The sequence below is a fragment of the Armigeres subalbatus genome, unplaced genomic scaffold (assembly GCF_024139115.2).
Source record: "Armigeres subalbatus isolate Guangzhou_Male unplaced genomic scaffold, GZ_Asu_2 Contig1310, whole genome shotgun sequence".
Lineage (NCBI taxonomy): Eukaryota > Metazoa > Arthropoda > Insecta > Diptera > Culicidae > Armigeres > Armigeres subalbatus.
This window is the reverse complement of record NW_026942078.1, coordinates 1,070,902-1,096,848: the sequence shown is the minus strand read 5'-3', so window position 1 is coordinate 1,096,848 and position 25,947 is coordinate 1,070,902. Positions and strand designations below refer to the sequence as shown.

The following is a 25,947-nucleotide window of genomic DNA, read 5'->3' as shown; positions in this document are numbered from 1 at the left end:
TCCAGTGCGGTTGGTTTTCACGCTCTACTTTTGTGCGGTAATTCGCACAAAAGTAGAACAATAGAACCAGTACAGTGACCGCGGTCGAAACAAATGTGTAGTGCAATAAAATTATAATAAAAGTGCTACAGATGCTGAAGACGCGGGCATGTTCGTGCATGCATGAGCTGATTCCGAAAGGGTAAGTCGACCGTAGACGCTATCTTGTCGGTTACCAAATCCGCGGAGATAGGTATCCAGCGTAAGAGGAGGGGAGTTCGCTATTGAGCAGTAGTGACTCTCGACGTGAGGAATGCTTTCAATAGTGCCAGTTGGGCAGCTATTGCAGATGCGCTCCTGCGTCTTGGAAATCCCGAGTACCTGTACAAGATTCTCGGAAGCTACTTCCAGAATCGAGTACTGGTATACGACACGGAGGCGGGTCGGAAGTGCGTTGACATAACCTCAGTGGTTCCGCAAGGTTCCATACTGGGTCCGGTGTTATGGAACGTCATGTACGACGGTGTCTTGAGGTTGAAGGTCCCGGTGGGCGTGGTAATCGTCGGCTTCGCTGACGATATTACGCTGGAGGTCTACGGCGAATCGATCGAAGAGGTGGAGTTGACTGCAGCCCACTCGATCGCAATTGTGGAGGAGTGGATGAGTTCCAGGAAGTTAGAACTGGCTCACCACCAAACTGAGGTGGTTGTTGTTAACAACCGAAAGTCGGAGCAACAAGCGGTGATAAGGGCAGGCAACTGCACGGTCACCTCTGAACGCTCCATCAAACTCTTGGGGGTAATGATCGACGATAAGCTCACCTTTGGTAGCCACGTCAATTACGCCTGCAAGCGTGCCTCCACAGCTATAGTGGCATTGTCCCGGATGATGTCCAATAGCTCTGCGGTTTATGCCAGCAAGCGCAAGCTTCTGGCTAGCGTTGCTCTGTCCATACTGAGATATGGGGGACCAGCTTGGGGCACGGCCCTGCGTAATTACTGCTACAGAACGAAGTTAGAAAGTACGTATAGGCTCATGTGCCTAAGAGTTGCGAGCGCATACCGTACCGTGTCGCACGATGCACTTTGCGTCATCACCGGTATTATGCCTATTGACATCGTTATCGGTGAATACATAGAGTGCTTCGAAATGCGCGGCACTAGAGACATCCGTAGGATTGTCAGGTTGGCCTTAATGGTCAAATGGCAGCGTGCGTGGGACAGTTCCACTAAGGGTAGATGGACACATAGGTTGATACCGGAGTTAGGTACGAGGATCAAGAGGCGCCATGGGGAAATCACTTTCCACCTGACCCAGGTCCTTACTGGCCATGGTTGCTTCAGACAGTATTTACACCGGTTCGGACACTCGGCCTCGCCCTGGCCAAACTGGTCAATAAGGAACATGGCCAAAACTGGTACAGTTACTCTACATTTTCATCGATCACCTTACGATCATCTTACGGGCTGTTCGGCCACATTGAGAGTTGACGTAAAGTCAATGTCAGCTTCTCTCCTCGAACAGCCTAGATAGCCGTGTGGTGTCGGCAGCTGGTTATCTGGCTAAGAATAACATTACGGATTGCCTGTTCCAGTGGTAAAAGTCCACCATACAGGTGACCCCTAATTCTCGGTGTGATGCGGCTTTATGCTTACCGTGCCTACGAATGAATGGGTAGGGGGTCTAATAAGAACCTAACCGCAAACGGAGTCTGTGAAGCACCAGGGCCCCCTTCACAGTATTTAGCCCTCGCTGCGCTAACCGGAGCTATGGCGTAGTTGACTTTTTACTTCTCCGAGATAATCGGCTACTCTTATTCAATCTCAACGTGAGGTTAAATAAGAGTGGGGTTATGAATATGTGTTTTACTTAGTTTTCGACAAATTGTCTCCTATATGGATTCGCATTATGCGTTTTTTACAATGTACTTTGTGTATGTTACCTATATGGATCCGCATTATGCGTTTTTCACAGTGTACTCTGTGTCTCGTCTTTGACGATTGGTTATGGCTACTCTTGTTCAATCTCAACGTGAGTGTGGGATTATGAATATGTTTCTTAGTTTTACAACAAATTGTTACCTATATGGATTCGCATGATGCATTTTTTTTACAATGCACTTTGTGTCTGTCACCTATATGGATTTGCATTATGCGTTTTTCACAGTGTAGTCTGTGTTTCGTCTTTGACGTTCTGCTTCAGCTACTCTTGTTTAATCTCAACTTGAGGTTGAATAAGGGTGGGGTTATGAATATATTTTTTTTACTTAGTTTTTCAACAAATTGTCACCTATATGGATTCGCATTATGTGTTTTTTTACAATGTCCTTTCTGTATGTTACCTATAAGGATTCGCATTATGCGTTTTTCACAGTGTACTCTGTGTCACGTCCTTGACGTTCGACTTCGGCTACTCTTGTTCAATCTCAACGTGAGGTTAAATAAGAGTGGGGTTATGAATATGTGTTTTACTTAGTTTTCAACAAACTTTCACCTATATGGATTCGCATTATGCATTTTTTTTACAATGTACGTACAATGATGCGTTTTTCACAGTGTACTCTGTGTTTCGTCCTTGACGTTTGGGTTCGGGTTGTTTAATCTCAACGTGAAGTTCAATAAGAATGGGGTTATGAATATGTGTTTTACTTAGTTTTCAACAAATTGCCACCTATATGGATTCGCATTATGCGATTTTTACAATGTACTTTGTGATATTGTCACCTATATGGATTCGCATTATGCGTTTTTCACAGTGCACTCTGTGTTTCGTCTTCGACGTTCGTCCATTGTTACGTCCTCAGTGTTTTTGTGACACCTCTCTTTAGTCCTTAGCTGAATGCATGTGAGTCTACATAATTGGCTTTCATATAAATGGTATTCATTTTATTTATTTAGTTAACATCTAAACAGATAACACTGAATCAACAATTTGACGCCACAATGCACGGTTCGAGGCCGCATCTCTCCATCCTCGGATACGCCCCACGCTCGCCAAGTCGTTCTGCACCTGGTCTGCCCATCTCGCTCGCTGCGCTCCACGCCGTCTCGTACCTGCCGGATCGGAAGCGAACACCATCTTTGCAGGGTTGCTGTCCGGCATTCTTGCAACATGTCCTGCCCATCGTACCCTTCCGGCTTTAGCTACCTTCTGGATACTGGGTTCGCCGTAGAGTTGGGCGAGCTCATGGTTCATTCTTCGCCGCCACACACCGTCTTCTTGCACACCGCCAAAGATGGTCCTAAGCACCCGTCTCTCGAATACTCCGAGTGCTTGCAAGTCCTCCTCGAGCATTGTCCATGTTTCATGTCCGTAGAGGACTACCGGTCTTATTAACGTCTTGTACATGACACATTTGGTGCGGTGGCGAATCTTTTTCGACCGCAGTTTCTTCTGGAGCCCGTAGTAGGCCCGACTTCCACAGATGATGCGCCTTCGTATTTCACGACTAACGTTGTTGTCAGCCGTTAGCAAGGATCCGAGGTAGACGAATTCCTCGACCACCTCGAAGGTATCCCCGTCTATCGTAACACTGCTTCCCAGGCGGGCCCTGTCGCGCTCGGTTCCGCCCACAAGCATGTACTTTGTCTTTGACGCATTCACCACCAGTCCAACTTTTGTTGCTTCACGTTTCAGGCGGGTGTACAGTTCTGCCACCTTTGCAAATGTTCGGCCGACAATGTCCATGTCATCCGCGAAGCAAATAAATTGACTGGATCTGTTGAAAATCGTACCCCGGCTGTTACACCCGGCTCTCCGCATGACACCTTCTAGCGCAATGTTGAACAACAGGCACGAAAGTCCATCACCTTGTCTTAGTCCCCGGCGCGATTCGAACGAACTGGAGTGTTCGCCCGAAATCTTCACACAGTTTTGCACACCATCCACCGTTGCTTTGATCAGTCTGGTAAGCTTCCCAGGGAAGCTGTTCTCGTCCATAATTTTCCATAGCTCTTTTTTTTTTTTTTACAAGGGAGAATGCATTTACACACTAACCCAGTACACGTGCATTGTAGTTGCCAAACTACCACACGGAAGTGTACTGGAGTGTCGGACTCGACCATACCGGTAATACCGACTAAACTCCCTTGGGCTCCACCATCGTTTCCCCCAGGAACTACCTCGCAGTACTACTTCTGGGGGGACGGCAGTACTAAGCGTACTCACTCATTATCGCTCACACAGGCACTCGTCCCACGCGAGACTGACTTGGGTGCTCGCACCCCATTCACTCCATTTGAGTCTTACTTGGATGCTCTCCCGGACGCTCCGCTGCCATGCCTCGAGGTGTCAATAGCGGTAACTGCCTGAGCCTACAGATATTGCGCTACGACACTCTGCCTCAGCACGAGCAGATCAATCACACCACTGCCGAAGCAGACCATACGCTACCCTGCCGAAGCAGGGACACTCCCCATGCACCACATGTGCACAACTGTAGGTGTGTGGGTACAACCCACTGCTACCCTGCCGCCGAAGCAGCTTCTCCAAAGACCATTTGCTCCATGTGACCCTTTTTCAGGTGCTCACTCTAACACTCCACTGCAATGCCTCGAGGTGTCGATGGGATACCTCGACTCCTGCCTCAGCATGTGCAGTCCATACTCAGACTTCTGCTGCGCTTTGAGGTGACAATAGCGGCGGAGACACGCTATGACACTCCTGCCTCAGCACAACCAGATCACTCACTCCCTGCCGAAGCAGCTCACGCGCTACCCTACCGAAGTAGGTACACTCCACAACTTATTCTAACACTCCACTGCCATGCCTCGAGGTGTCGATAGCGGTATGTGGGGACTAATCAACGATACTACGCTACGACACTCTTACCTTAGCATGTGCAGTCCATACTCAGACTTCTGCTGCGCTTCGAGGCTGCCATAGCGGCGGCGACTCGCTATGACACTCCTGCCTCAGCACAAACAGATCACTCACTCCCTGCCGAAGCAGCTCACGCACTACCCTACCGAAGTAGGGACACTCCACATGCCAGTTGGCACTCCCTCCCTGGGCTTGTGCTTTTGAAGCGGCACACAGTCGCTTTGATAGAGTCCGCTTACGGGCACTTGTGGTTTTTTGGGAGGGATTTTAGCAGAGCCCACTGCTAAATCCCACCACGCCCTAGGCAGTTCTCCCTGACTCGCAGACAGCTGGGGAGGGGTCGTCAAGCCCTTGGACATCATGCTGTCCCTGCTGTCCCTGCTGCCCCCTTCCATAGCTCTACGCGGTCTATACTGTCGTATGCCGCCTTGAAATCAACGAACAGATGGTGCGTTGGGACCTGGTATTCACGGCATTTTTGAAGGATTTGCCGTACAGTAAAGATCTGGTCCGTTGTTGAGCGGCCGTCAACGAAGCCGGCTTGATAACTTCCCACGAACTCGTTCACTAATGGTGACAGACGACGGAAGATGATCTGGGATATCACTTTGTAGGCGGCATTAAGGATGGTGATCGCTCGAAAGTTCTCACACTCCAGTTTGTCGCCTTTCTTGTAGATGGGGCATATAACCCCTTCCTTCCACTCCTCCGGTAGCTGTTCGGTTTCCCAGATTCTGACTATCAGTTTGTGCAGGCAAGTGGCCAGCTTTTCCGGGCCCATCTTGATGAGCTCAGCTCCGATACCATCCTTACCAGCTGCTTTATTGGTCTTTAGCTGTTGAATGGCATCCTTAACTTCCCTCAAGGTGGGGGCTGGTTGGCTTCCATCGTCCGCTGAACTGACGTAGTCATCTCCTCCGCTGCCTTGACTTTCACTGCCTGTACTCTCAGCGCCATTCAGATGTTCCTCGTAGTGCTGCTTCCACCTTTCGATCACCACACGTTCGTCCGTCAAGATGCTCCCATCCTTATCCCGGCACATTTCGGCTCGCGGCACGAAGCCTTTGCGGGATGCGTTGAGCTTCTGATAGAACTTGCGTGTATCTTGAGAACGGCACAGCTGTTCCATCTCCTCGCACTCCGCTTCTTCCAGGCGGCGTTTCTTCTCCTGAAAAAGGCGGGTCTGCTGTCTCCGCTTCCGTCTATAACGTTCCACGTTCCGCCGGGTACCTTGCTGCAGCACGACCGCCCGCGCTGCGTCCTTCTCCTCCAGAATCTGTCTGCACTCTTCGTCGAACCAATCGTTCCGTCGACTTCGACCCATATACCCGACGTTGTTCTCCGCTGCGTCGTTAATGGCTGCTTTAACTGTACTCCAGCAGTCCTCAAGAGGGGCCCCATCGAGCTCACCCTCTTCCGGCAACGCTGCCTCGAGATGCTGCGCGTATGCAGTGGCGACATCAGGTTGCTTCAGTCGCTCTAGGTCGTACCGCGGCGGTCGTCGGTACCGAACATTGTTGATGACGGATAGTTTTGGGCGCAGTTTAACCATCACCAGATAGTGGTCAGAGTCGATGTTAGCGCCACGATATGTCCTGACGTCGATAATGTCGGAGAAGTGCCGTCCATCAATCAGAACGTGGTCGATTTGTGATTCTGTCTGCAGTGGTGATCTCCAGGTGTACCGATACGGGAGGCTGTGTTGGAAGTAGGTGCTACGAATGGCCATATTCTTGGAGGCGGCGAAATCAATTAGTCGTAGGCCGTTTTCGTTCGTCAGCCGGTGAGCGCTGAATTTTCCAATAGTCGGTCTAAACTCCTCCTCTTGGCCAACCTGAGCGTTCAAATCTCCTATGATGGTTTTGACGTCGTGTCTTGGGCAGCTGTCGTACTCACGTTCCAGCTGCGCGTAGAATGCGTCCTTATCATCATCAGTGCTTCCGGAGTGTGGGCTATGGACGTTGATTATGCTGAAGTTGAAGAACCGGCCTTTGATCCTCAACCTGCACATTCTTTCATTGATCGGCCACCACCCGATCACGCGCCTTTGCATATCGCCCATCACTATGAAAGCTGTTCCCAGCTCGTGTGTGTTGCCGCAGCTCTGGTAGATGGTATGATTACCTCTAAACGTTCGCACCATTGATCCCTTCCAACAAACCTCCTGCAGCGCTACGATGCCGAATCCACGGTCCTTGAGCACATCGGCGAGTATGCGTGTGCTCCCGATGAAGTTGAGAGATTTGCAGTTCCACGAACCGAGTTTCCAATCGCTAGTCCTTTTCGTCGCAGTGGTCTTCGCCGATGGTTCCGGTCCGTACTCTCTTGTTGATTGTTCGTTGCTTATGATTTTTTAAAGGCTGGCTTGCAGGGCCTGACACCAAACCCCCTAAATTTCCGGAGGACCATTCCTCCTTATTTCCGGTGGACCATGGTGCACAGTTTCACTTAGAGTCCCTCGCTGGCACTCGGACGATGATCAGCCGCCCCTAACATGGAGAACAGACGCTGTTGTGAGCCGATCCTGACATGGTATATCACATGCATTCGCATTGTGTGACTTATCCAGTATATTTTATGCTTCGCGTTTCATTGCGTTTTACAAAATGCATCGTATGTATGTGTTATTGATTGCACCCTCCTTCTCCAGAAACCTGTTCCATTCTCCTTTCCAACTTCCACTTCCTCTTTCTTTCTCCTTTTCACTTCATTTTCCGTCAGGTAAATGATGAAAAAGGCCAGTGAAGGCGATAGCACATATCTCCCAAATTGAGGGGAACGTGCCTCCTGAGCCGACGTTCTGATACCTGATACCTGATGGGTATCTGAGCCTTCTATAAAAAGTTAGATATTGGAGTGAAATGATAGCCTTTCGGCACAGTAGCTTCGGAAATTGGTTTATTTTCGGAGTTATGCGACAAACTGGCCAAATAAGGAACATGGCCAAAACTGTTACAGTTACCCTACTCTTCCATTGAACACCTTGGTGGAGCATAGCTGCTGCAGAAATGTACTCGATTGACTTTCGCTACACGTGGCCAACGCCTAGGCTAATGCCATCAGACAGTGGCGTAGCCACGGGGGTGGTTTTGGGTATAAAACCCCCCCCCAAAGACAAAATTTTTGGAAGAAAGTTTTTTTTTCGAAAAAAAAAAATGTTCAGAAAACCCCCTCCAGGCCAATTTTCTGGCTACGCCACTGCCATCAGATAACGGTATAATATCCTGGATAGAATACCGACTAAGGCTACTATGTTCCTGTCATCATGACAAAAGGTGTACTGATAGTCTTAGCTGGTATAGTGACAAAACAAAATTTCCAACACTGAACAAAATAATATTTTTTCGAAGTTTCCATCCAGTTTAGTTTTTTACGCAAGCCATAAATTTTCAACTCTATTTTTAATGCTGTATTTTTAACTTCATTTTGATACACTACACACGCTATTAGTGAAAATAGGCTCTGTAACACCCCGTTGAATGAAGTCACTAACCCTTGTGTGGCCGGCTGGGTACCCGGGTACCTTTTTGGAATTCAATTCGCGATATCTAAATGAATTTTCATAGTAGTAGTAGTAGTAAAATTCTTCTTTATTTACACATTTTTTTGTTCTACAATTGTTTTTGACATGTACAGTGATCGGCCGGCTTGGCCCTCCAACTTCAATTTTAATTATTATTATTATTATTATTTTTATGTTTCTACTTGATTTTTGAAATATATTGTATCATGACGGCCTTCAGGAGGCGCTAGTGTGTTTTTTTAAATTTGATAACCTAACTACTATGTACACTAATATTTACAATAAAATTTGATAACCTAGATTGGAACTAGCGCCCTAAGCGCTTCTTGGTCCGAGTGCAAGCAACGGACCCTAAACTTTTCTTTACACTCACCAAAGCGTTCATGTAAGGTTTTTATTCCGGCCAGACGGTGGACCTCGGATGTTCTTGTCCTGGGAGGGGTGTTGAGGATCATCCTCAGGAATTTGTTTTGGACCCGTTGAAGTTTGAGGTGGTGGGTTTTAGCGCAGCTCTCCCAGACCGGCATGCCATATTCGATCACAGGGAGGATGATTTGCTTGTAGACAGCAAGCTTATTTTTCAGGGACAATGACGACCGGCGGTTGATCAAAGGGTACAGTAGTTTCAACAAGACGTTACACTTTGTCACCGTTTTGTCAACCTGTTACCTGAAAATAAGCTTGCTGTCGAGGGTCAAGCCAAGGTAGCCGGCCTCATTGGCCCATTCCACAGTCGTGCCATTGAGGATGATTTTACAGTCCCCAGGCGGAACAAGTTTAGGGGATTTGGAGTGGGGGGAAATGATGACCTGGGTCTTCGCCGCGTTGATACAGATCTTCCAGCTGGTGAGGTACTCTGTCAGGGCATCCAGGCCTCGTTGGAGTTTTGCCACTAGCGCTCTGATCACTCTACCGTTGTAGACGATGGATGTGTCATCTGCGAACAGAGACAGAATGCCGCCTTCTGGAAGTTCTGGCATGTCGGAGGTGAACAGATTGAAAAGCAGGGGCCCGAGGATACTGCCCTGGGGAACGCCTGCGACGATGTTGTGCGCATTGGAACTCGCTCCGCTGATTGAGACCCGGAATGTCCTTGCCGACAGGTAATTGTTGATGATTTTCACCAGGTAGCTGGGAAGATTGTAGCGTTGTAGTTTGTACACCAGGCCATCATGCCATACATTGTCAAATGCCTTCTCGACATCGAGTAAGGCCATGGCGGATGTTTTCGAGACAAACTTGTTCCGTCTGAGGACGTTGGTAACTCAGGTCAGTTGGTGTACAGTTGACCGACCGCGTCGGAAACCAAACTGTTCCTCGAGCAAGATGTTGAGATTTTCGGCAGACTCAAGCAACCGATGATGAATAGCTTTTCGAATAGCTTGGATAACCCTGAGAGAAGGCTGATGGGACGATAACTTTTGGGGGAGGAAGGATCCTTCCCAGGCTTCCGGATGGGGATGACTTTCGCTGACTTCCAGGACGATGGGAAGTAGCTAAGCCGGAGACACTGATTAAAGATCAGCGATAGGTGCTCAAAGAACGGAGCACTCATGTGTTTGAGCTCGAGATTCAGGATGCTGTCGAAGCCTGGGGCCTTCATGTTCTTCGACGATTTGATATAGGCCGTCAATTCGTCAGCTGAGATCTCCAACTCCTCCGAGAAGTCGTTGGGAATCAAATGGATGTTGTTAGCATGCTCGTTGACGGCTGCTTCGTGTGGACTGACGATGTTCTGCCCAAGATTGTGTGAGCTGACGAAGTGATGACCTATTTCAGCGACCTTCTCTGCAGGGGTTATCAAGCGATCCTTAGAGTCATTATTGTCTAGTGGGATCAAAGGTGGAATGGGCCGAGGCTTGGATTTTAGAATTTTGGTCATTTTCCAGAACGGCTTAGCATAATCTGGGAGAGTGCGGATCTTATTCGAGAAGTCGTTATTTTTGAGGTCCACCATTCTGGCCTAATTTTTGTGATTCGATTGCAGCGTGCCTTAAGCTCAGGCAGTCCAGTACGCTGAAACTGCCTGCGAGTGACATTCCGCAATCGAATCAAATCTTTGGTGAGTGTATCGATGTTTAAGGAGTTGCTTACCTGCCGAGCCGTCGGTACGTGTTGCTCTCGGGCCGCCGTGATCGCCTCCTCGATAGCGCACAGCTGGCGGTCGATACTTTCCGGCGTCTCCGGACGCACCTCGTAGTCGACGGTGTTATCGACGCACTGCTGGAAACGCTGCCAGTTCACTCGGTGGTAGTTCCGCCGTAACTGCTGGTGCCGATTGACCGAGGAGCCCAGTTCCGCCACCACCGGATAGTGATCCGAACTGAGCTCCTGGTATACAACCGGCTGCGAGACGTGGTCACTCAGGTTTGTTACGTAGAGGTCGAGCGTTGCGTGGGCACCGGACCGACTCAGCCGAGTGGGGAATCCGGGCTCAGGATCGTGTAGTGGCCTTCCTCCATGTCGTTGCTCCAGATGGTGCCGTTTCGATTGCCGCGACTGTTGCCCCAGGCTTGATGTTTGGCATTCAAGTCGCCGGCAATGATATACTGGCCTTGCCTCCGCGTCAGCTTGACGATGTCCTCCGAAGGGCAGCCGATGATCCATCGCCGGCTTTGGCTTGCGCTGGACAGTACGCCGCGATGAGCGCGATTGTGCCGACCGAAGTGGTGATTTCGACACCGATGGCCTCGATGACACTGAGCTGGAAGCTTGGAAGCAGACGACAGTTTATGTTGTAGCGAAGAGCGATGGCCAAACCACCTCCCTGGTCGGCCGGTCGAGTCGCACGATGCGGAAGTCCGGGATGTTGATGTTCACCTCCGGTTTTAGGTGCGTTTCGGTGATGAACGCCACGTCTATTTCCTTCTCCTCAAGGAAATCCTTCAGCTCGATTGTTTTGCTCTTTAGCGAGCAAGCGTTCCAGTTTACCAGGCCCACCCTAGCAGCCATTTTCAATGATGAACATGCCAAGTGTGAAGACCTGGTCGAATCGGGTTTTGCAGCCGCGCAGTCGAGTGGCGAGCTGCGCGAAGATCGGCATCAGTTGCTCCGGAGTGTACAGCGGGCAGATTCTTCCGGTGGGACGGCTTCGTTCTCCGACTGCCGACAGAACCCAGGAGGAGGAAGTGGGGCCATTCGCTGGTGGATGGTGCCGACGATGCTGGAGCTTGGACCGATGCAGCTGCCGCTGCCAGTCGCTTGTGCGGCTGTAGCGGTGGGAGTATTGGAATCACACGACGGGGAGCCGGGATGGCTGGAAAGTTCACCTCGTTGATTACAGGAACACGGTTCTTCTTCGGAATGGTCCTGGTGGAAGCCTTCTTCCGGATTTCCAGGAACTCGGCTTGCTTTGGGCAGCCCTTTGTGGTGGCCCGATGTTTGTCGCCACAGTTGGCGCACTTGGGATCGGCCACCTCCATTTTGTCGCACTCATCAGTCGGATGGGGTTCGCCACACTTGTTGCAGCGCGGCTTCATGCGGCAGTTCCTGGTGCCGTGCCCGAAATTAAAGCAGTTGGTGCATTGCGTGACATCGCGGTGCACTGGCCGATATCGCTCCCAGTCAACGACGGTGTAATTTATAACGCCAACCAGCTTCAGGTCCTTCCAGGTAGTGGAGCCGTGCTCCAGATGGATCAGGTAAAGCTGGTCGCGATATTTCCTCGCCTTGTCGTGACGAGCGATCTTGTGGACGGCTACTGGCTTCAGTCCGCAACTTTCAAGCTCTGCTTGGAGCTCTTCCTCCTTCATGTCGTGAAGTCCTCGCAGCAAAGCCTTGAGCGGCTTCGTGCCGGGGTGGTCATGAGTGTAGTACTCATACTTGTGGACCTCGAGGAACTCCACGACGGATTGATGATGGTCCCTGTTGGCCGGCATCACTTTCACGCCCTCGCTGCAGAGCCGAAAAGTACATTTCAGCCCCTTAGCGATCAGCTGGCGAATTTTGGGCGTAAATCCGGCGGATCGCCCTTCACAAACACGGGCGGGCACTTCTCCTTCCGCTCCGGTTGCACCTGCGGCAGCTGCGATTGCTGCTTCTTCCTCTTTTCGGCGGATTGCCGGCGTCATCAAGCGGCAACGGCGAGAACACGTTGCTCTGCAAAAGCTGCTTGGAGGGGTTACCCGCGCCTCCAAGAGCAGTGCGCTTAGGCACTTTTCCAGCGACCGAATCGGCCACCGAGTCTCCCATGACGGGTCCGGGAGAAAATAACGCCAACGCGACAAGCGAAAACGTAAACAGCGAAAGAACGAGAAAAAACACTTCAAAAAAATGCGCGAGCAAAAAACACGTCCGTACGTGTTGCTGTCTCGAACTGGAATGATTCATAGTAGGAGGTTGAAACTCTGTCATATCCACAATAATGACGGCCAAAATCGATTGTACGGGTTAACTGAAATTTTGATTAAGGAGGGGTGGAGGGAGGGGTTCCAACATTTTTTTACCCTTTAAATGGCCGGCTGGGTACCCGGGTACCCACGAAACTAAAATTCTTATATCTTAGGCAATTTTTAACCGTTTTTAGTCGTTTTGGACTCATTCGATTCAAAATTTTGTCATTTATCATGCTGTTTTAGGATTGGACCGGTCCGGACCGTCGGATCACCGGGAAATCCAGATTTCAAGGGACATGTCCTGCATAGATTACACTAATCGTGGATTTCGATAGCGATGGGGTATCAAACTTCTTGATATTTCACCAGCAGGTTGATTTTTATTGATTTGGGTCCATCAGACGTGCAGATCTTCAATTGGCCATTCCAGAATAGGTTTCTCGAGGGGTCACTTTTCAAGGGAACATCAACAATATGGGTATCAAACTTCTTGAAATTATTTCTAACGTGTGTTCTTGACAAGTTGAGTCCGGAGTTGTCACTTTGGAACAAGTTTCCCGGGTGGTGAGGGGAGGGGGGGGGGCGTGTTTGTTCAAGGTTGGCCGAACACATTTCTCATTGGATCCCCACCAATATGGATGTCAAAATTCATGAAACTTCCACAGCAGGCTGTTGTTTATTACCTTGGTTCCAACAGATGTATGAAAATTTGAGTGGCCATTACGGAACAGGTTCCCAGTGGGGCCAAGAATGGTCATAAACATTTTTCAATGGAACCTCAACAATATGGGCATCAAACTTCTTGAAATTGCCTCAGCAGTGTGTTTCTGATTGTTTTAGAGCCACCAGACGTGCTGACTTTATAGTTTCCATTGCACTATTACAAGACATGTCCCGTGGCCATAAATACTTTTCAATATAAATAAATATAAATAAAAAAATAGAAAGCTGCAGTTTTTTTGTAACCCGTGTGTTGAGAGCAAAATCATTGCAAGGACCACCCTTTGACCCTAGAAGGCAACTAAGTGGTCCACCGAAAGCTCCGAAACATCCGGAGAAGTTGCCGATTCTGGAAGTTTATCCTAGAAAGCTGAGACTTTTAGTGTTGTAGCAATGAGCGAGCAAAATCAATACAACGACTACTCGTTCATCCCGGATGACCACTAAGTGCCTTTTAGAAAGTTCTGGAACATCAGGAGAAATGACCAGGAGTAGATGATTATATTTTAAAGCTGCGATGTTTTATAAATCTATTGTTGGCGTTATGCCAATTCTGGAAATCCGTCGTAGAAACTATTACTTGTTGTAGCATTGTGAGAGTTATATCATTGCATGACCAACGCATTGTCCACCATTGGTCATTTGGCACTGAAGGTCCGGATCATCCATAGTAAAAACAAATTCTTGAAAATCGTCCTAGAATACAGTGGTTTATTATGAATGTGAGAGCAAAACTCCGCTAAATGGTCCTCCGGGAACTCCGGAACATTCTGAGAAAAGGGCCAATTTTTAAATTCACCCTCGTAATCCGTACTGTTTCACAAAACGATTTATGCATCAAAATGAGAGCAATATCATTTCAAGAACCAAACGTTGACCCTGGGAGGCCACTAATTGGTGCTCCAGAAGCTCAGGAATAGCCGAAAAGGTAATTGATAACCTAACTACTATGTACACTAATATTTACAATAAAAATTTGATAACCTAGATTGGAACTAGCGCCCTAAGCGCTTCTTGGTCCGAGTGCAAGCAACGGACCCTAAACTTTTCTTTACACTCACCAAAGTGTTCATGTAAGGTTTTTATTCCGGCCAGACGGTGGACCTCGGATGTTCTTGTCCTGGGAGGGGTGTTGAGGATCATCCTCAGGAATTTGTTTTGGACCCGTTGAAGTTTGAGGTGGTGGGTTTTAGCGCAGCTCTCCCAGACCGGCATGCCATATTCGATCACAGGGAGGATGATTTGCTTATAGACAGCAAGCTTTTTTTTCAGGGACAATGACGACCGGCGGTTGATCAAAGGGTACAGTAGTTTCAACAAGACGTTACACTTTGTCACCGTTTTGTCAACCTGTTGCCTGAAAATAAGCTTGCTGTCGAGGGTCAAGCCAAGGTAGCCGGCCTCATTGGCCCATTCCACAGTCGTGCCATTGAGGATGATTTTACAGTCCCCAGGCGGAATAAGTTTAGGGGATTTGGAGGGGGGGGAAATGATGACCTGGGTCTTCGCCGCGTTGATACAGATCTTCCAGCTGGTGAGGTACTCTGTCAGGGCATCCAGGCCTCGTTGGAGTTTTGCCACTAGCGCTCTGATCACTCTACCGTTGTAGACGATGGATGTGTCATCTGCGAACAGAGACAGAATTCCGCCTTCTGGAGGTTCTGGCATGTCGGAGGTGAACAGATTGAAAAGCAGGGGCCCGAGGATACTGCCCTGGGGAACGCCTGCGACGATGTTGTGCGCATTGGAACTCGCTCCGCTGATTGAGACCCGGAATGTCCTTGCCGACAGGTAATTGTTGATGATTTTCACCAGGTAGCTGGGAAGATTGTAGCGTTGTAGTTTTTACACCAGGCCATCATGCCATACATTGTCAAATGCCTTCTCGACATCGAGTAAGGCCATGGCGGATGTTTTCGAGACAAACTTGTTCCGTCTGAGGACGTTGGTAACTCGGGTCAGTTGGTGTACAGTTGACCGACCGCGTCGGAAACCAAACTGTTCCTCGAGCAAGATGTTGAGATTTTCGCAGACTCAAGCAACCGATGATGAATAGCTTTTTCGAATAGCTTGGATAACCCTGAGAGAAGGCTGAAAGGACGATAACATTTGGGGGAGGAAGGATCCTTCCCAGGCTTCCGGATGGGGATGACTTTCGCTGACTTCCAGGACGATGGGAAGTAGCTAAGCCGGAGACACTGATTAAAGATCAGCGAGAGGTGCTCAAAGAACGGAGCACTCATGTGTTTGAGCTCGAGATTCAGGATGCTGTCGAAGCCTGGGGCCTTCATGTTCTTCGACGATTTGATATAGGCCGTCAATTCGTCAGCTGAGATCTCCAACTCCTCCGAGAAGTCGTTGGGAATCAAATGGATGTTGTTAGCATGCTCGTTGACGGCTGCTTCGTGTGGACTGACGATGTTCTGCCCAAGATTGTGTGAGCTGACGAAGTGACGACCTATTTCAGCGACCTTCTCTGCAGGAGTTATCAAGCGATCCTTAGAGCCATTATTGTCTAGTGGGATCAAAGGTGGAATGGGCCGAGGCTTGGATTTTAGAATTTTGGTCATTTTCCAAAACGGCTTAGCATAATCTGGGAGAGTGCGGATCTTATTCGAGAAGTCGTTATTTTTGAGGTCCACCATTCTGGCCTTGATAATTTTTGTGATTCGATTGCAGCGTGCCTTAAGCTCAGGCAGTCCAGTACGCTGAAACTGCCTGCGAGTGACATTCCGCAATCGAATCAAATCTTTGGTGAGTGTATCGATGTTTAAGGAGTTGCTTACCTGCCGAGCCGTCGGTACGTGTTGCTCTCAGGCCGCCGTGATCGCCTCCTCGATAGCGCACAGCTGGCGGTCGATACTTTCCGGCGTCTCCGGACGCACCTCGTAGTCGACGGTGTTATCGACGCACTGCTGGAAACGCTGCCAGTTCACTCGGTGGTAGTTCCGCCGTAACTGCTGGTGCCGATTGACCGAGGAGCCCAGTTCCGCCACCACCGGATAGTGATCCGAACTGAGCTCCTGGTATACAACCGGCTGCGAGACGTGGTCACTCAGGTTTGTTACGTAGAGGTCGAGCGTTGCGTGGGCACCGGACCGACTCAGCCGAGTGGGGGAATCCGGGCTCAGGATCGTGTAGTGGCCTTCCTCCATGTCGTTGCTCCAGATGGTGCCGTTTCGATTGCCGCGACTGTTGCCCCAGGCTTGATGTTTGGCATTCAAGTCGCCGGCAATGATATACTGGCCTTGCCTCCGCGTCAGCTTGACGATGTCCCTCCGAAGGGCAGCCGATGATCCATCGCCGGCTTTGGCTTGCGTTGGACAGTACGCCGCGATGAGCGCGATTGTGCCGACCGAAGTGGTGATTTCGACACCGATGGCCTCGATGACACTGAGCTGGAAGCTTGGAAGCAGACGACAGTTGATGTTGTAGCGAAGAGCGATGGCCACCACCTCCCTGGTCGGCCGGTCGAGTCATACGATACGAAAGTCCGAGATACTGACGTTCACCACCGGTTTTAGCTGCGTAACGGTGTTTAACGCCGCGTCTATTTCCTTCTCCTCAAGGAAATCCTTCACCTCCATTGTTTTGCTCTTGAGCGAGCAAGCGCTCCCGTTGACCAGACTCTGCTTAGCAGCCATTTTCAATTATGAACATGCCAAGCGTGAAGACGTGGTCGAATCGGGTTTTGCAGCCGCGCAGTCGAGTGGCGAGCTGCGCGAAGATCGGCATCAGTTGCTCCGGGTGTACAGCGGGGCAGATTCTTCCGGTGGGACGGCTTCGTTCTCCGGCTGCCGACGGAACCCAGGAGGAGGAAGCGGGGCCATTCGCTGGTGGATGGTGCCGACGATGCTGGAGCTTGGACCGATGCAGCTGCCGCTGCCAGTCGCTTGTGCGGCTGTAGCGGTGGGAGTATTGGAATCACGACGGGGAGCCGGGATAGCTGGAAAGTTCACCTCGTTGATTACAGGAACACGGTTCTTCTTCGGAATGGTCCTGGTGGAAGCCTTCTTCCGGATTTCCAGGAACTCGGCTCGCTTTGGGCAGCCCTTTGTGGTGGCCCGATGTTTGTCGCCACAGTTGGCGCACTTGGGATCGGCCACCTCCATTTTGTCGCACTCGTCAGTCGGATGGGGTTCGCCACACTTGTTGCAGCGCGGCTTCATGCGGCAGTTCCTGGTGCCGTGCCCGAAATTGAAGCAGTTGGTGCATTGCGTGACATCGCGGTGCACTGGCCGATATCGCTCCCAGTCAACGACGGTGTAATTTATAACGCCAACCAGCTTCAGGTCCTTCCAGGTAGTGGAGCCGTGCTCCAGATGGATCAGGTAAAGCTGGTCGCGATATTTCCTCGCCTTGTCGTGACGAGCGATCTTGTGGACGGCTACTGGCTTCAGTCCGCAACTTTCAAGCTCTGCTTGGAGCTCTTCCTCCTTCATGTCGTGAAGTCCTCGCAGCAAAGCCTTGAGCGGCTTCGTGTCGGGGTGGTCATGAGTGTAGTACTCATACTTGTGGACCTCGAGGAACTCCACGACGGATTGATGATGGTCCCTGTTGGCCGGCATCACTTTCACGCCCTCGCTGCAGAGCCGAAAAGTACATTTCAGCCCCTTAGCGATCAGCTGGCGAATTTTTGGGCGTAAATCCGGCGGATCGCCCTTCACAAACACGGGCGGGCACTTCTCCTTCCGCTCCGGTTGCACCTGCGGCAGCTGCGATTGCTGCTTCTTCCTCTTTTCGGCGGATTGCCGGCGTCATCAAGCGGCAACGGCGAGAACACGTTGCTCTGCAAAAGCTGCTTGGAGGGGTTACCCGCGCCTCCAAGAGCAGTGCGCTTAGGCACTTTTCCAGCGACCGAATCGGCCACCGAGTCTCCCATAACGGGTCCGGGAGAAAATAACGCCAACGCGACAAGCGAAAACGTAAACAGCGAAAGAACGAGAAAAAATGCGCGAGCAAAAAACACGTCCGTACGTGTTGCTGTCTCGATGATGAACAGAAACTGAATGGGACATCCATTTTATAATTGATTTGTTTGCAACGGCTACCGACATATGCGAGCCGAGACCACGCCCCTTCAGGTTTCGCTGCTGGATGTTGGTGTCCGAGAAAGCGTTCATCGCGTACATACTCCCGCCAGTTGGAATCTTATTCCAAAACAGGAATCGATGATTCGACGTTGTCAGCAATAGGAAGAGGTGCCAATTTTCGAATAGAGCGACGAAAAATGCCCGTTGTGGTCTTGACGTCGGCGACTCTAATCACATTGTCCCTACCTGGGTAAAGTGCAACAATTTGGCCCATCCTCCATGATTGAACTGGTAGATTGTCTTCCATTAGTAGCACAATGGTACCCATTTTCAAGTTTGGTTCACTTTTTGCCCATCTTGCCCTTGACTGAAGTGTAGACAAATATTCACGCGACCATCTCGACCAAAACTGTTCGCGCAGATGATTCAAATATTGATAGCGCGATAAACGATTTGCCGCTATACCGGCGTACGAAGGCTTCTGGATCGGCTCCAATGGTTTGCCAAACATTAGATGAGAAGGGGTTATCGGTAGCGGCTCACTTGGGTCATCAGATAGAACATACAAAGGTCTGGAATTGACTATAGCTTCGATGTGCGTCAGAACAGTAGAAAACTCCTCGAATGTCAGAATTGCGTTTCTCAATGTTCGTTGTAGATGTGACTTAACAACCTTTACTCCTGCTTCCCATAATCCTCCAAAATTTGGAGATCTAGGAGGTATGAATTCCCACTCTATCTCCCGTTTGAGCAAGAAATCGTTGATTTTCACTCTTTCGATCTCGTCACGAAACATTAGAAATAGCTGATGGAGCTCGTTAGAAGCTCCAACGAAATTGGTTGCATTATCCGACATTATTTTACGGACCATCCCTCGTCGATTGACAAACCGATCCAACGCAGAGAGAAATGATTCCGTAGTCAAATCCGAAACTAGCTCGAGATGGATTGATTTCGTCGAAAGACACACAAACAACGCGATGTATGCCTTGATGTGTTTTGGCTTGTACCTTCCTTCCTTTACTACCACAGGGCCGGCATAGTCAACTCCGGTGAGTTCAAATGCTGCTGCAATGTTCACACGTTCCTCAGGAAGATTTCCCATTAAAGGTTGCACTCCTTTTGGATTGACTCTAAAGCACTTAACACAGCTCCGAGTCACCTTCCGAATGGCAGATCTAGCATTGACCAACCAGTACTTCTGACGTATCGCTGCCAGCAGGCCGGATGGCCCTTCATGTAATCTCTCTTCGTGATATTTGCGAATTAACATTTCCGTTACTCGGTGATTTTGCGGAAGAAGTAATTGATGTTTGGCGTCAAACGGAAGTTTAGAATTTTGCAGCCGACCACCTACACGTAGCAATCCTTCTTCGTCCAAGAAAGGTTGAAGATTCGCAAGTCGTTTTGGTAACTCTCCTCGCTGAACACACTGAATCTCCTCACACAATTCTCTCTTCTGTAGAACTCGTATTATGTACAAGGTCGCCTTTCGTATGTCTTGTACAGAGATATATTTGTAATCCGCACGATTCTCTTTCGACATTCTAACAAGCCGTGTGAATCTCACCGCCTGAGCCAATACGCGTTGGAGTTTCGAAAAGGTTCCACACCGCTGGAATACAGGTTCATCCTCAATCTCGACTGCTGGATTACATAGTTGCGCCTTTAACTCTGGCAATTCGTCGTCGTGAATCACCAGAGTCTCCTGCATCTCGTAGTCAATATGTCGCAAAAATGGTGGGCCATTCCACCAGATATCTGAACGTCGTAATACTTCTGGATAACACCCCCTGGACACCAGATCTGCTGGATTATCTTCTGACTTGACGTATTTCCACTCATAGGCACTACACAATCTATCAATCTCCAACACTCGGTTTCTGACGTAGACCTGGAGTTGATCTGGATTCTTCTTTATCCAGGCCAGCACAATTTGACTATCACTCCACAGTTTCACATCATCGATTTTGATGTTCAAGATAGATATCACTGCGTTAGCCAATCTTGCCAGCGTAACGGCAGCACAAAGTTCCAATCTAGGCATCGTAAGACGCCGCAAAGGAGCGATCCTTGACTTACTGCATAACAATTTAACTGATACCACTCCATCTTCCCGGATACATCGCAAATATATACAGGAACCATAGGCAATACACGATGCATCAGAGAAACCATGAATCTCGATACGATGCGCTTCGGGAACCACAACACATCTAGGAATTTCTATTTCGTTCAATTTCACTAGGGCATGTTGGAAAATCATCCACTTATCCAACACTTCACCCTCAATTTTATCATCCCAGCCAATACCATCACTCCACAATTGCTGCATGATGGATTTGGCCAATACTATGACAGGAGATATGAGGCCCAACGGATCGAAAAGTTTTGCGATAAGGGATAGTACACTTCTTTTCGTCACGCTTCCGTCAATAGTTTCTACAAAACAGGAACATGTCACTTCGTGGATTCCACAAAATACCCAAGGCACGAATGGTCTCGTTGGTGCTTGAATCTTGAATGCGCACCAAGGTTTCACGGTCCTGCTCGGGGACACCTTCAAGCACATCTTCGTCATTCGAACACCACTTTTTGATTGGAAACATTCCTCTCTTCAGAAGCTCCTCAATGTCGGATCTCAATTGTTTTGCAGAGTCCAAAGTAGAAGCACCACTCAACACATCGTCCATGTAACAATCCTCCGTCACAACCTGCGCTGCGGCAGGAAAGTTAACTTTTTCTTCTCTTGCTAGTTGCAGCATAGACCTTACGGCTAGGAATGAAGCGGGTGATGTCCCGTAGGTCACCGTTGTCAATTCCAACACCCTCAACGGTTCATTCGATTGGTCTCGCCAAAATATTCTTTGATATCGGGTTTGACTGTGATCAATTTTCACCTGTCTATACATTTTCTCGACATCAGCTGAAAATGCATAAACGTGTTTCCTGAAACGGAGCACGATAGAAAACAGATCGCTCTGGATCTTAGGGCCGATCATCAAAACCTCATTAAGAGATAAACCATTAGACTTCGCCTTTCCGTCAAACACAACACGTAACTTTGTGCTAGTACTTGAAGGTTTAAGGACAGCATGATGCGGAAAGTAGTAACTCTGTTGACCCGGAGGATCGTCTTCCTCGCGAATCTCATGACAGTGGCCGAGATCTTCGTATTCCTTAAGGAAGGATTGGTACATATTCTTCATCTCAGGGTCGTTGGCCAGGCGCCTCTCACTTGACAAGAATCTTCTCATTGCTAATGACCGAGAATCCCCTAGTTGGTTGAGAGATTCACGGAACGGAAGTTGAACCACAAATCGACCTTGCTCATCTCGATGGTACGTTGAACGAAAATGCTCCTCAATCGCTTCTTCCTCACTCGTGAGTACCCTCTCCTCTGGAAGCTCCTCTTGTTCAAAAAATCTTTGAATACTCTTCAGTAATGGGTCCTCATCAGTTGCGCATAATACGTTTACGACGTCATCATCGACTTCATCTATAGCACCAGCCATAACCCACCCGAATTGGGTCTCATACAGAGTAGGCAAATCTTCGGAAATCTTCAACTGGGCTTGCTTCAAAATTTGGAAAAATAGCTCCGCACCAATCAGTAGATCCACATCCTTCGATTCATTAAAACTGGGATCGGCCAACACAATTCCTGGAGGAAACCTCCATTCCGAGATGTTGACTGCAACGGATGGAATCTTCCCCGTCACTCTCGTTGTCACCAAACAGTCCACATTACTCTCGAATTTAGAATAATCAGAGAATAGCTTCAAGATCACATGATGTCGAATCTGAGATCGAGTACCACCCACGCCCACTACAGGAATATTGGCTGGATACTTTGGAAGAGACAGTAGCTTCACGGCGGAATCAGAAATCAAATTGACTTGAGATCCCGAATCGAGAAGAGCACGTAATTTCAAGGACTTTCCACTCTTCGCCACTACATTCACCAATGCCGTCATCAAAAGCACTTGTTTCGCTCGTCGCTGAACACTAGAACATGCTGTGGACACAGGATTTTCCGGGAGCAATGTTGATACTATCTTCACTTCGGTTGAACCAGATTCTCCGCTATCACTCTGTTGTTCCGGTTCAGCTTGGGACACCTGCTCGAAATGCAGCATTGTATGGTGCCTTTTAGAGCACTTCGAACATACCTTGTCCGAGGGACAGATTCTGCTTTGATGACCCTTACGAAGGCAGTTGAAACATAATCCAACTTGTTTCGCTTTGGTAACACGCTGATCGATACTCATGCTCAAGAATTTAGAACATTTGTAGTTGCTGTGCTGACCTTCACATAATTCACACACATTATCCGATGAACTCGAAGTCACTGGATGCGAATTTCTCGGTTGGGCGGTTGTTCTTCCGGTTGCAAGTGGTTTAAATGCTATCTTTGCTGACGCCATGTCTACCTCGCATCTCTCGAGTACCTGGCAATAATTGCGGAGAAACTTCAGGGTGTCATCCAGATCGGGAAGTTCGCCATGCTCCAAGGTTTGCTCCCACTGCTTCCGTGTTTCTCCATCCAGGCACAAGGCTAATAATTTCACTACGATGAGTCCCGCCGTTCCGTCAACCTCCTGTTTCATGAACCTCAGGCCTTCCACATGACGACTGCACGTGTCGATTAGTGATCTCAAATCCTTGTAGCTCTGCTTGGGAATTGCTTTCATAGACAGCAAACCAGATATGTGAGTATCAATTATCACTCTAGGATTCTCAAAACGCTCTTCTAACAGCTTCCACGCTTGCAGGTAGTTGTTGTTATTGATGATTCTAGCGTCCAGTATACCAGAAGCATCCCCGATCAATGCTTTGTCAAGGTACTGTAGCTTGGTGGCATCGGAGTCACCGCACTTTCCAACCAGGTCGTTGAATAGCGCCTTGAATTTCGGCCAACCTTCGTACTTTCCATCGAAAGTTGGAATCGGTGTCCTTAGAGGTTGCTGGGTGACGATTACTTGAGGAGCTCCAACGTTAGTCGATGCGGGATTACCACGGAAGAAATCCATCAGAAGATTAAGCTTCATCAATGCATCAGTATGCAGCTCATCGAACTCCTCCATCTTCTCGTCCTGTTCCTCCAAATTCTCACCGTTGCACATGTCAATGATCAAGTCATGCTTCATTGTGTACTCGGAGTAATTCAGTTCCAGTTTCTTCTCTAATGCCTTCAACTGCGAAAAACTCGTGGTTTCCGGTTCATCTGCCGCTTCACTAAGCTTCCTAACGATTTTCGTTACTCGCCCTTTCACTTGACCGCGCTGATGTATCAACTGCTTCATCTTCTCCATGGTTACTCTGTTCACTTCAGTACACTCACTAGGGCAATAACTTTTCACTCTCAAGGGCAATTACTGTTCACTGTACTATTCACTATATTGTCACTTTTTCACTAATATGGGTACCACTGTACTTCAATCACTTTGCGCATTCGACTCGATTGACAAAAAGTTTATTTAGATGGTTCAAGATATTCGCGAATGGATGTATTTTTCTGGTAATTATCCGGTTCGTTTTGGACCAATGTTGGGTATACAAGTCTCTCACACTCGTACCTTAAGCACCACCTATCGTTGCACATTCACCCAATATGGAGTAGGAGGGAACGCTTACCTTGTGATGAGCCACCGACTGCGACGGGAAGTACCACCAGCTGCAAACCACCTCGAAGCCGCCAGCGGTAGGACGACGTTTGACCGATAGCTGTACACGCACACACCACAGCTACCAGAAATTCCAACCGACAGCTATGTTCTCCTCTAACACAGCCACCGATAACGATGATCCGGACCGACGGTCGTATCCACCATTGATACGATCACCAGCCACCACCCACTGACAGTCGTGCTCCACACAACCACCACCACCACCAATCGGCTCTCTTGAAGGACCACGGCACTTCCTGTACCGACACACACCACTGCTGCAAACGCCACACCCGACGAAATGTGCAATGAATGCGCCAGGAGCAATGCCGAAAGCCAAAATGGCTTCAGAAAATTATATTAACTCTTTTTCGGCATCCGCCCCCAGCGATCCACCGACAGCACACGTCACGACTTGCTCCGCTCCGTCAATGCTCACTCCGCTCCGCGATGTTCGAGATGATTCTCCTCTTGCCGCTTGCAAGATGCACGTTCACCGGGTCGGGCGAAGCTCGCATCAAGACGTTGGTCGCCTTGTTGACCGGATTTGCTTCCGCTACACCGCCTCTCGGGAATCTTCTTCTTCTTGAAGAAAAAACACTACTTCCTTTTTCACTCACTTTATTAGTGTTAAGATTACAATGGTTGAATACAGAATGAACAGAAACTGAATGGGACATCCATTTTATAATTGATTTGTTTGCAACGGCTACCGACATATGCGAGCCGAGACCACGCCCCTTCAGGTTTCGCTGCTGGATGTTGGTGTCCGAGAAAGCGTTCATCGCGTACAGGTGGAATGGGCCGAGGCTTGGATTTTAGAATTTTGGTCATTTTCCAAAACGGCTTAGCATAATCTGGGAGAGTGCGGATCTTATTCGAGAAGTCGTTATTTTTGAGGTCCACCATTCTGGCCTTGATAATTTTTGTGATTCGATTGCAGCGTGCCTTAAGCTCAGGCAGTCCAGTACGCTGAAACTGCCTGCGAGTGACATTCCGCAATCGAATCAAATCTTTGGTGAGTGTATCGATGTTTAAGGAGTTGCTTACCTGCCGAGCCGTCGGTACGTGTTGCTCTCGGGCCGCCGTGATCGCCTCCTCGATAGCGCACAGCTGGCGGTCGATACTTTCCGGCGTCTCCGGACGCACCTCGTAGTCGACGGTGTTATCGACGCACTGCTGGAAACGCTGCCAGTTCACTCGGTGGTAGTTCCGCCGTAACTGCTGGTGCCGATTGACCGAGGAGCCCAGTTCCGCCACCACCGGATAGTGATCCGAACTGAGCTCCTGGTATACAACCGGCTGCGAGACGTGGTCACTCAGGTTTGTTACGTAGAGGTCGAGCGTTGCGTGGGCACCGGACCGACTCAGCCGAGTGGGGGAATCCGGGCTCAGGATCGTGTAGTGGCCTTCCTCCATGTCGTTGCTCCAGATGGTGCCGTTTCGATTGCCGCGACTATTGCCCCAGGCTTGATGTTTGGCATTCAAGTCGCCGGCAATGATATACTGGCCTTGCCTCCGCGTCAGCTTGACGATGTCCCTCCGAAGGGCAGCCGATGATCCATCGCCGGCTTTGGCTTGCGCTGGACAGTACGCCGCGATGAGCGCGATTGTGCCGACCGAAGTGGTGATTTCGACACCGATGGCCTCGATGACACTGAGCTGGAAGCTTGGAAGCAGACGACAGTTGATGTTGTAGCGAAGAGCGATGGCCACACCACCTCCCCTGGTCGGCCGGTCGAGTCGCACGATGCGGAAGTCCGGGATGTTGATGTTCACCTCCGGTTTTAGGTGCGTTTCGGTGATGAACGCCACGTCTATTTCCTTCTCCTCAAGGAAATCCTTCAGCTCGATTGTTTTGCTCTTTA

The 25,947-nt window shown here is 49.3% G+C and overlaps 3 protein-coding genes across 3 annotated transcripts in view; 1 reads left to right on the top strand and 2 right to left on the bottom strand.

Moving 5' to 3' along the window:
- The window catches only part of LOC134202647 (uncharacterized), a 78,755-nt gene that overhangs the window by 5,716 nt on the left and 47,092 nt on the right, over nt 1-25,947 (top strand). The window lies entirely within an intron of this gene.
- LOC134202632 (uncharacterized) lies at nt 18,797-20,457 on the bottom strand. Its single transcript, XM_062677650.1, has 2 exons — nt 18,876-20,457; nt 18,797-18,819 (listed from the first exon to the last, which is right to left on the bottom strand). The coding sequence occupies exons 1-2, from the start codon at nt 20,455-20,457 to the stop codon at nt 18,797-18,799; spliced, it is 1,605 nt and encodes a 534-aa protein (XP_062533634.1).
- On the bottom strand, nt 20,843-23,725 carry LOC134202631 (uncharacterized). The gene has a single exon (XM_062677649.1). The coding sequence runs from the start codon at nt 23,723-23,725 to the stop codon at nt 20,843-20,845; it is 2,883 nt and encodes a 960-aa protein (XP_062533633.1).

Coding starts and splice junctions, on each gene's coding strand:
- LOC134202632 (XM_062677650.1), bottom strand. CDS start 20,457: ATGCCTAGATTGGAACTTTGTGCTGCCGTTACGCTGGCAAGATTGGCT. Junction 18,820..18,875: donor CCAGAAGCCTTCGTACGCCG/GTATAGCGGCAA, acceptor CTGCGCGAACAG/TTTTGGTCGAGATGGTCGCG.
- LOC134202631 (XM_062677649.1), bottom strand. CDS start 23,725: ATGGAGAAGATGAAGCAGTTGATACATCAGCGCGGTCAAGTGAAAGGG.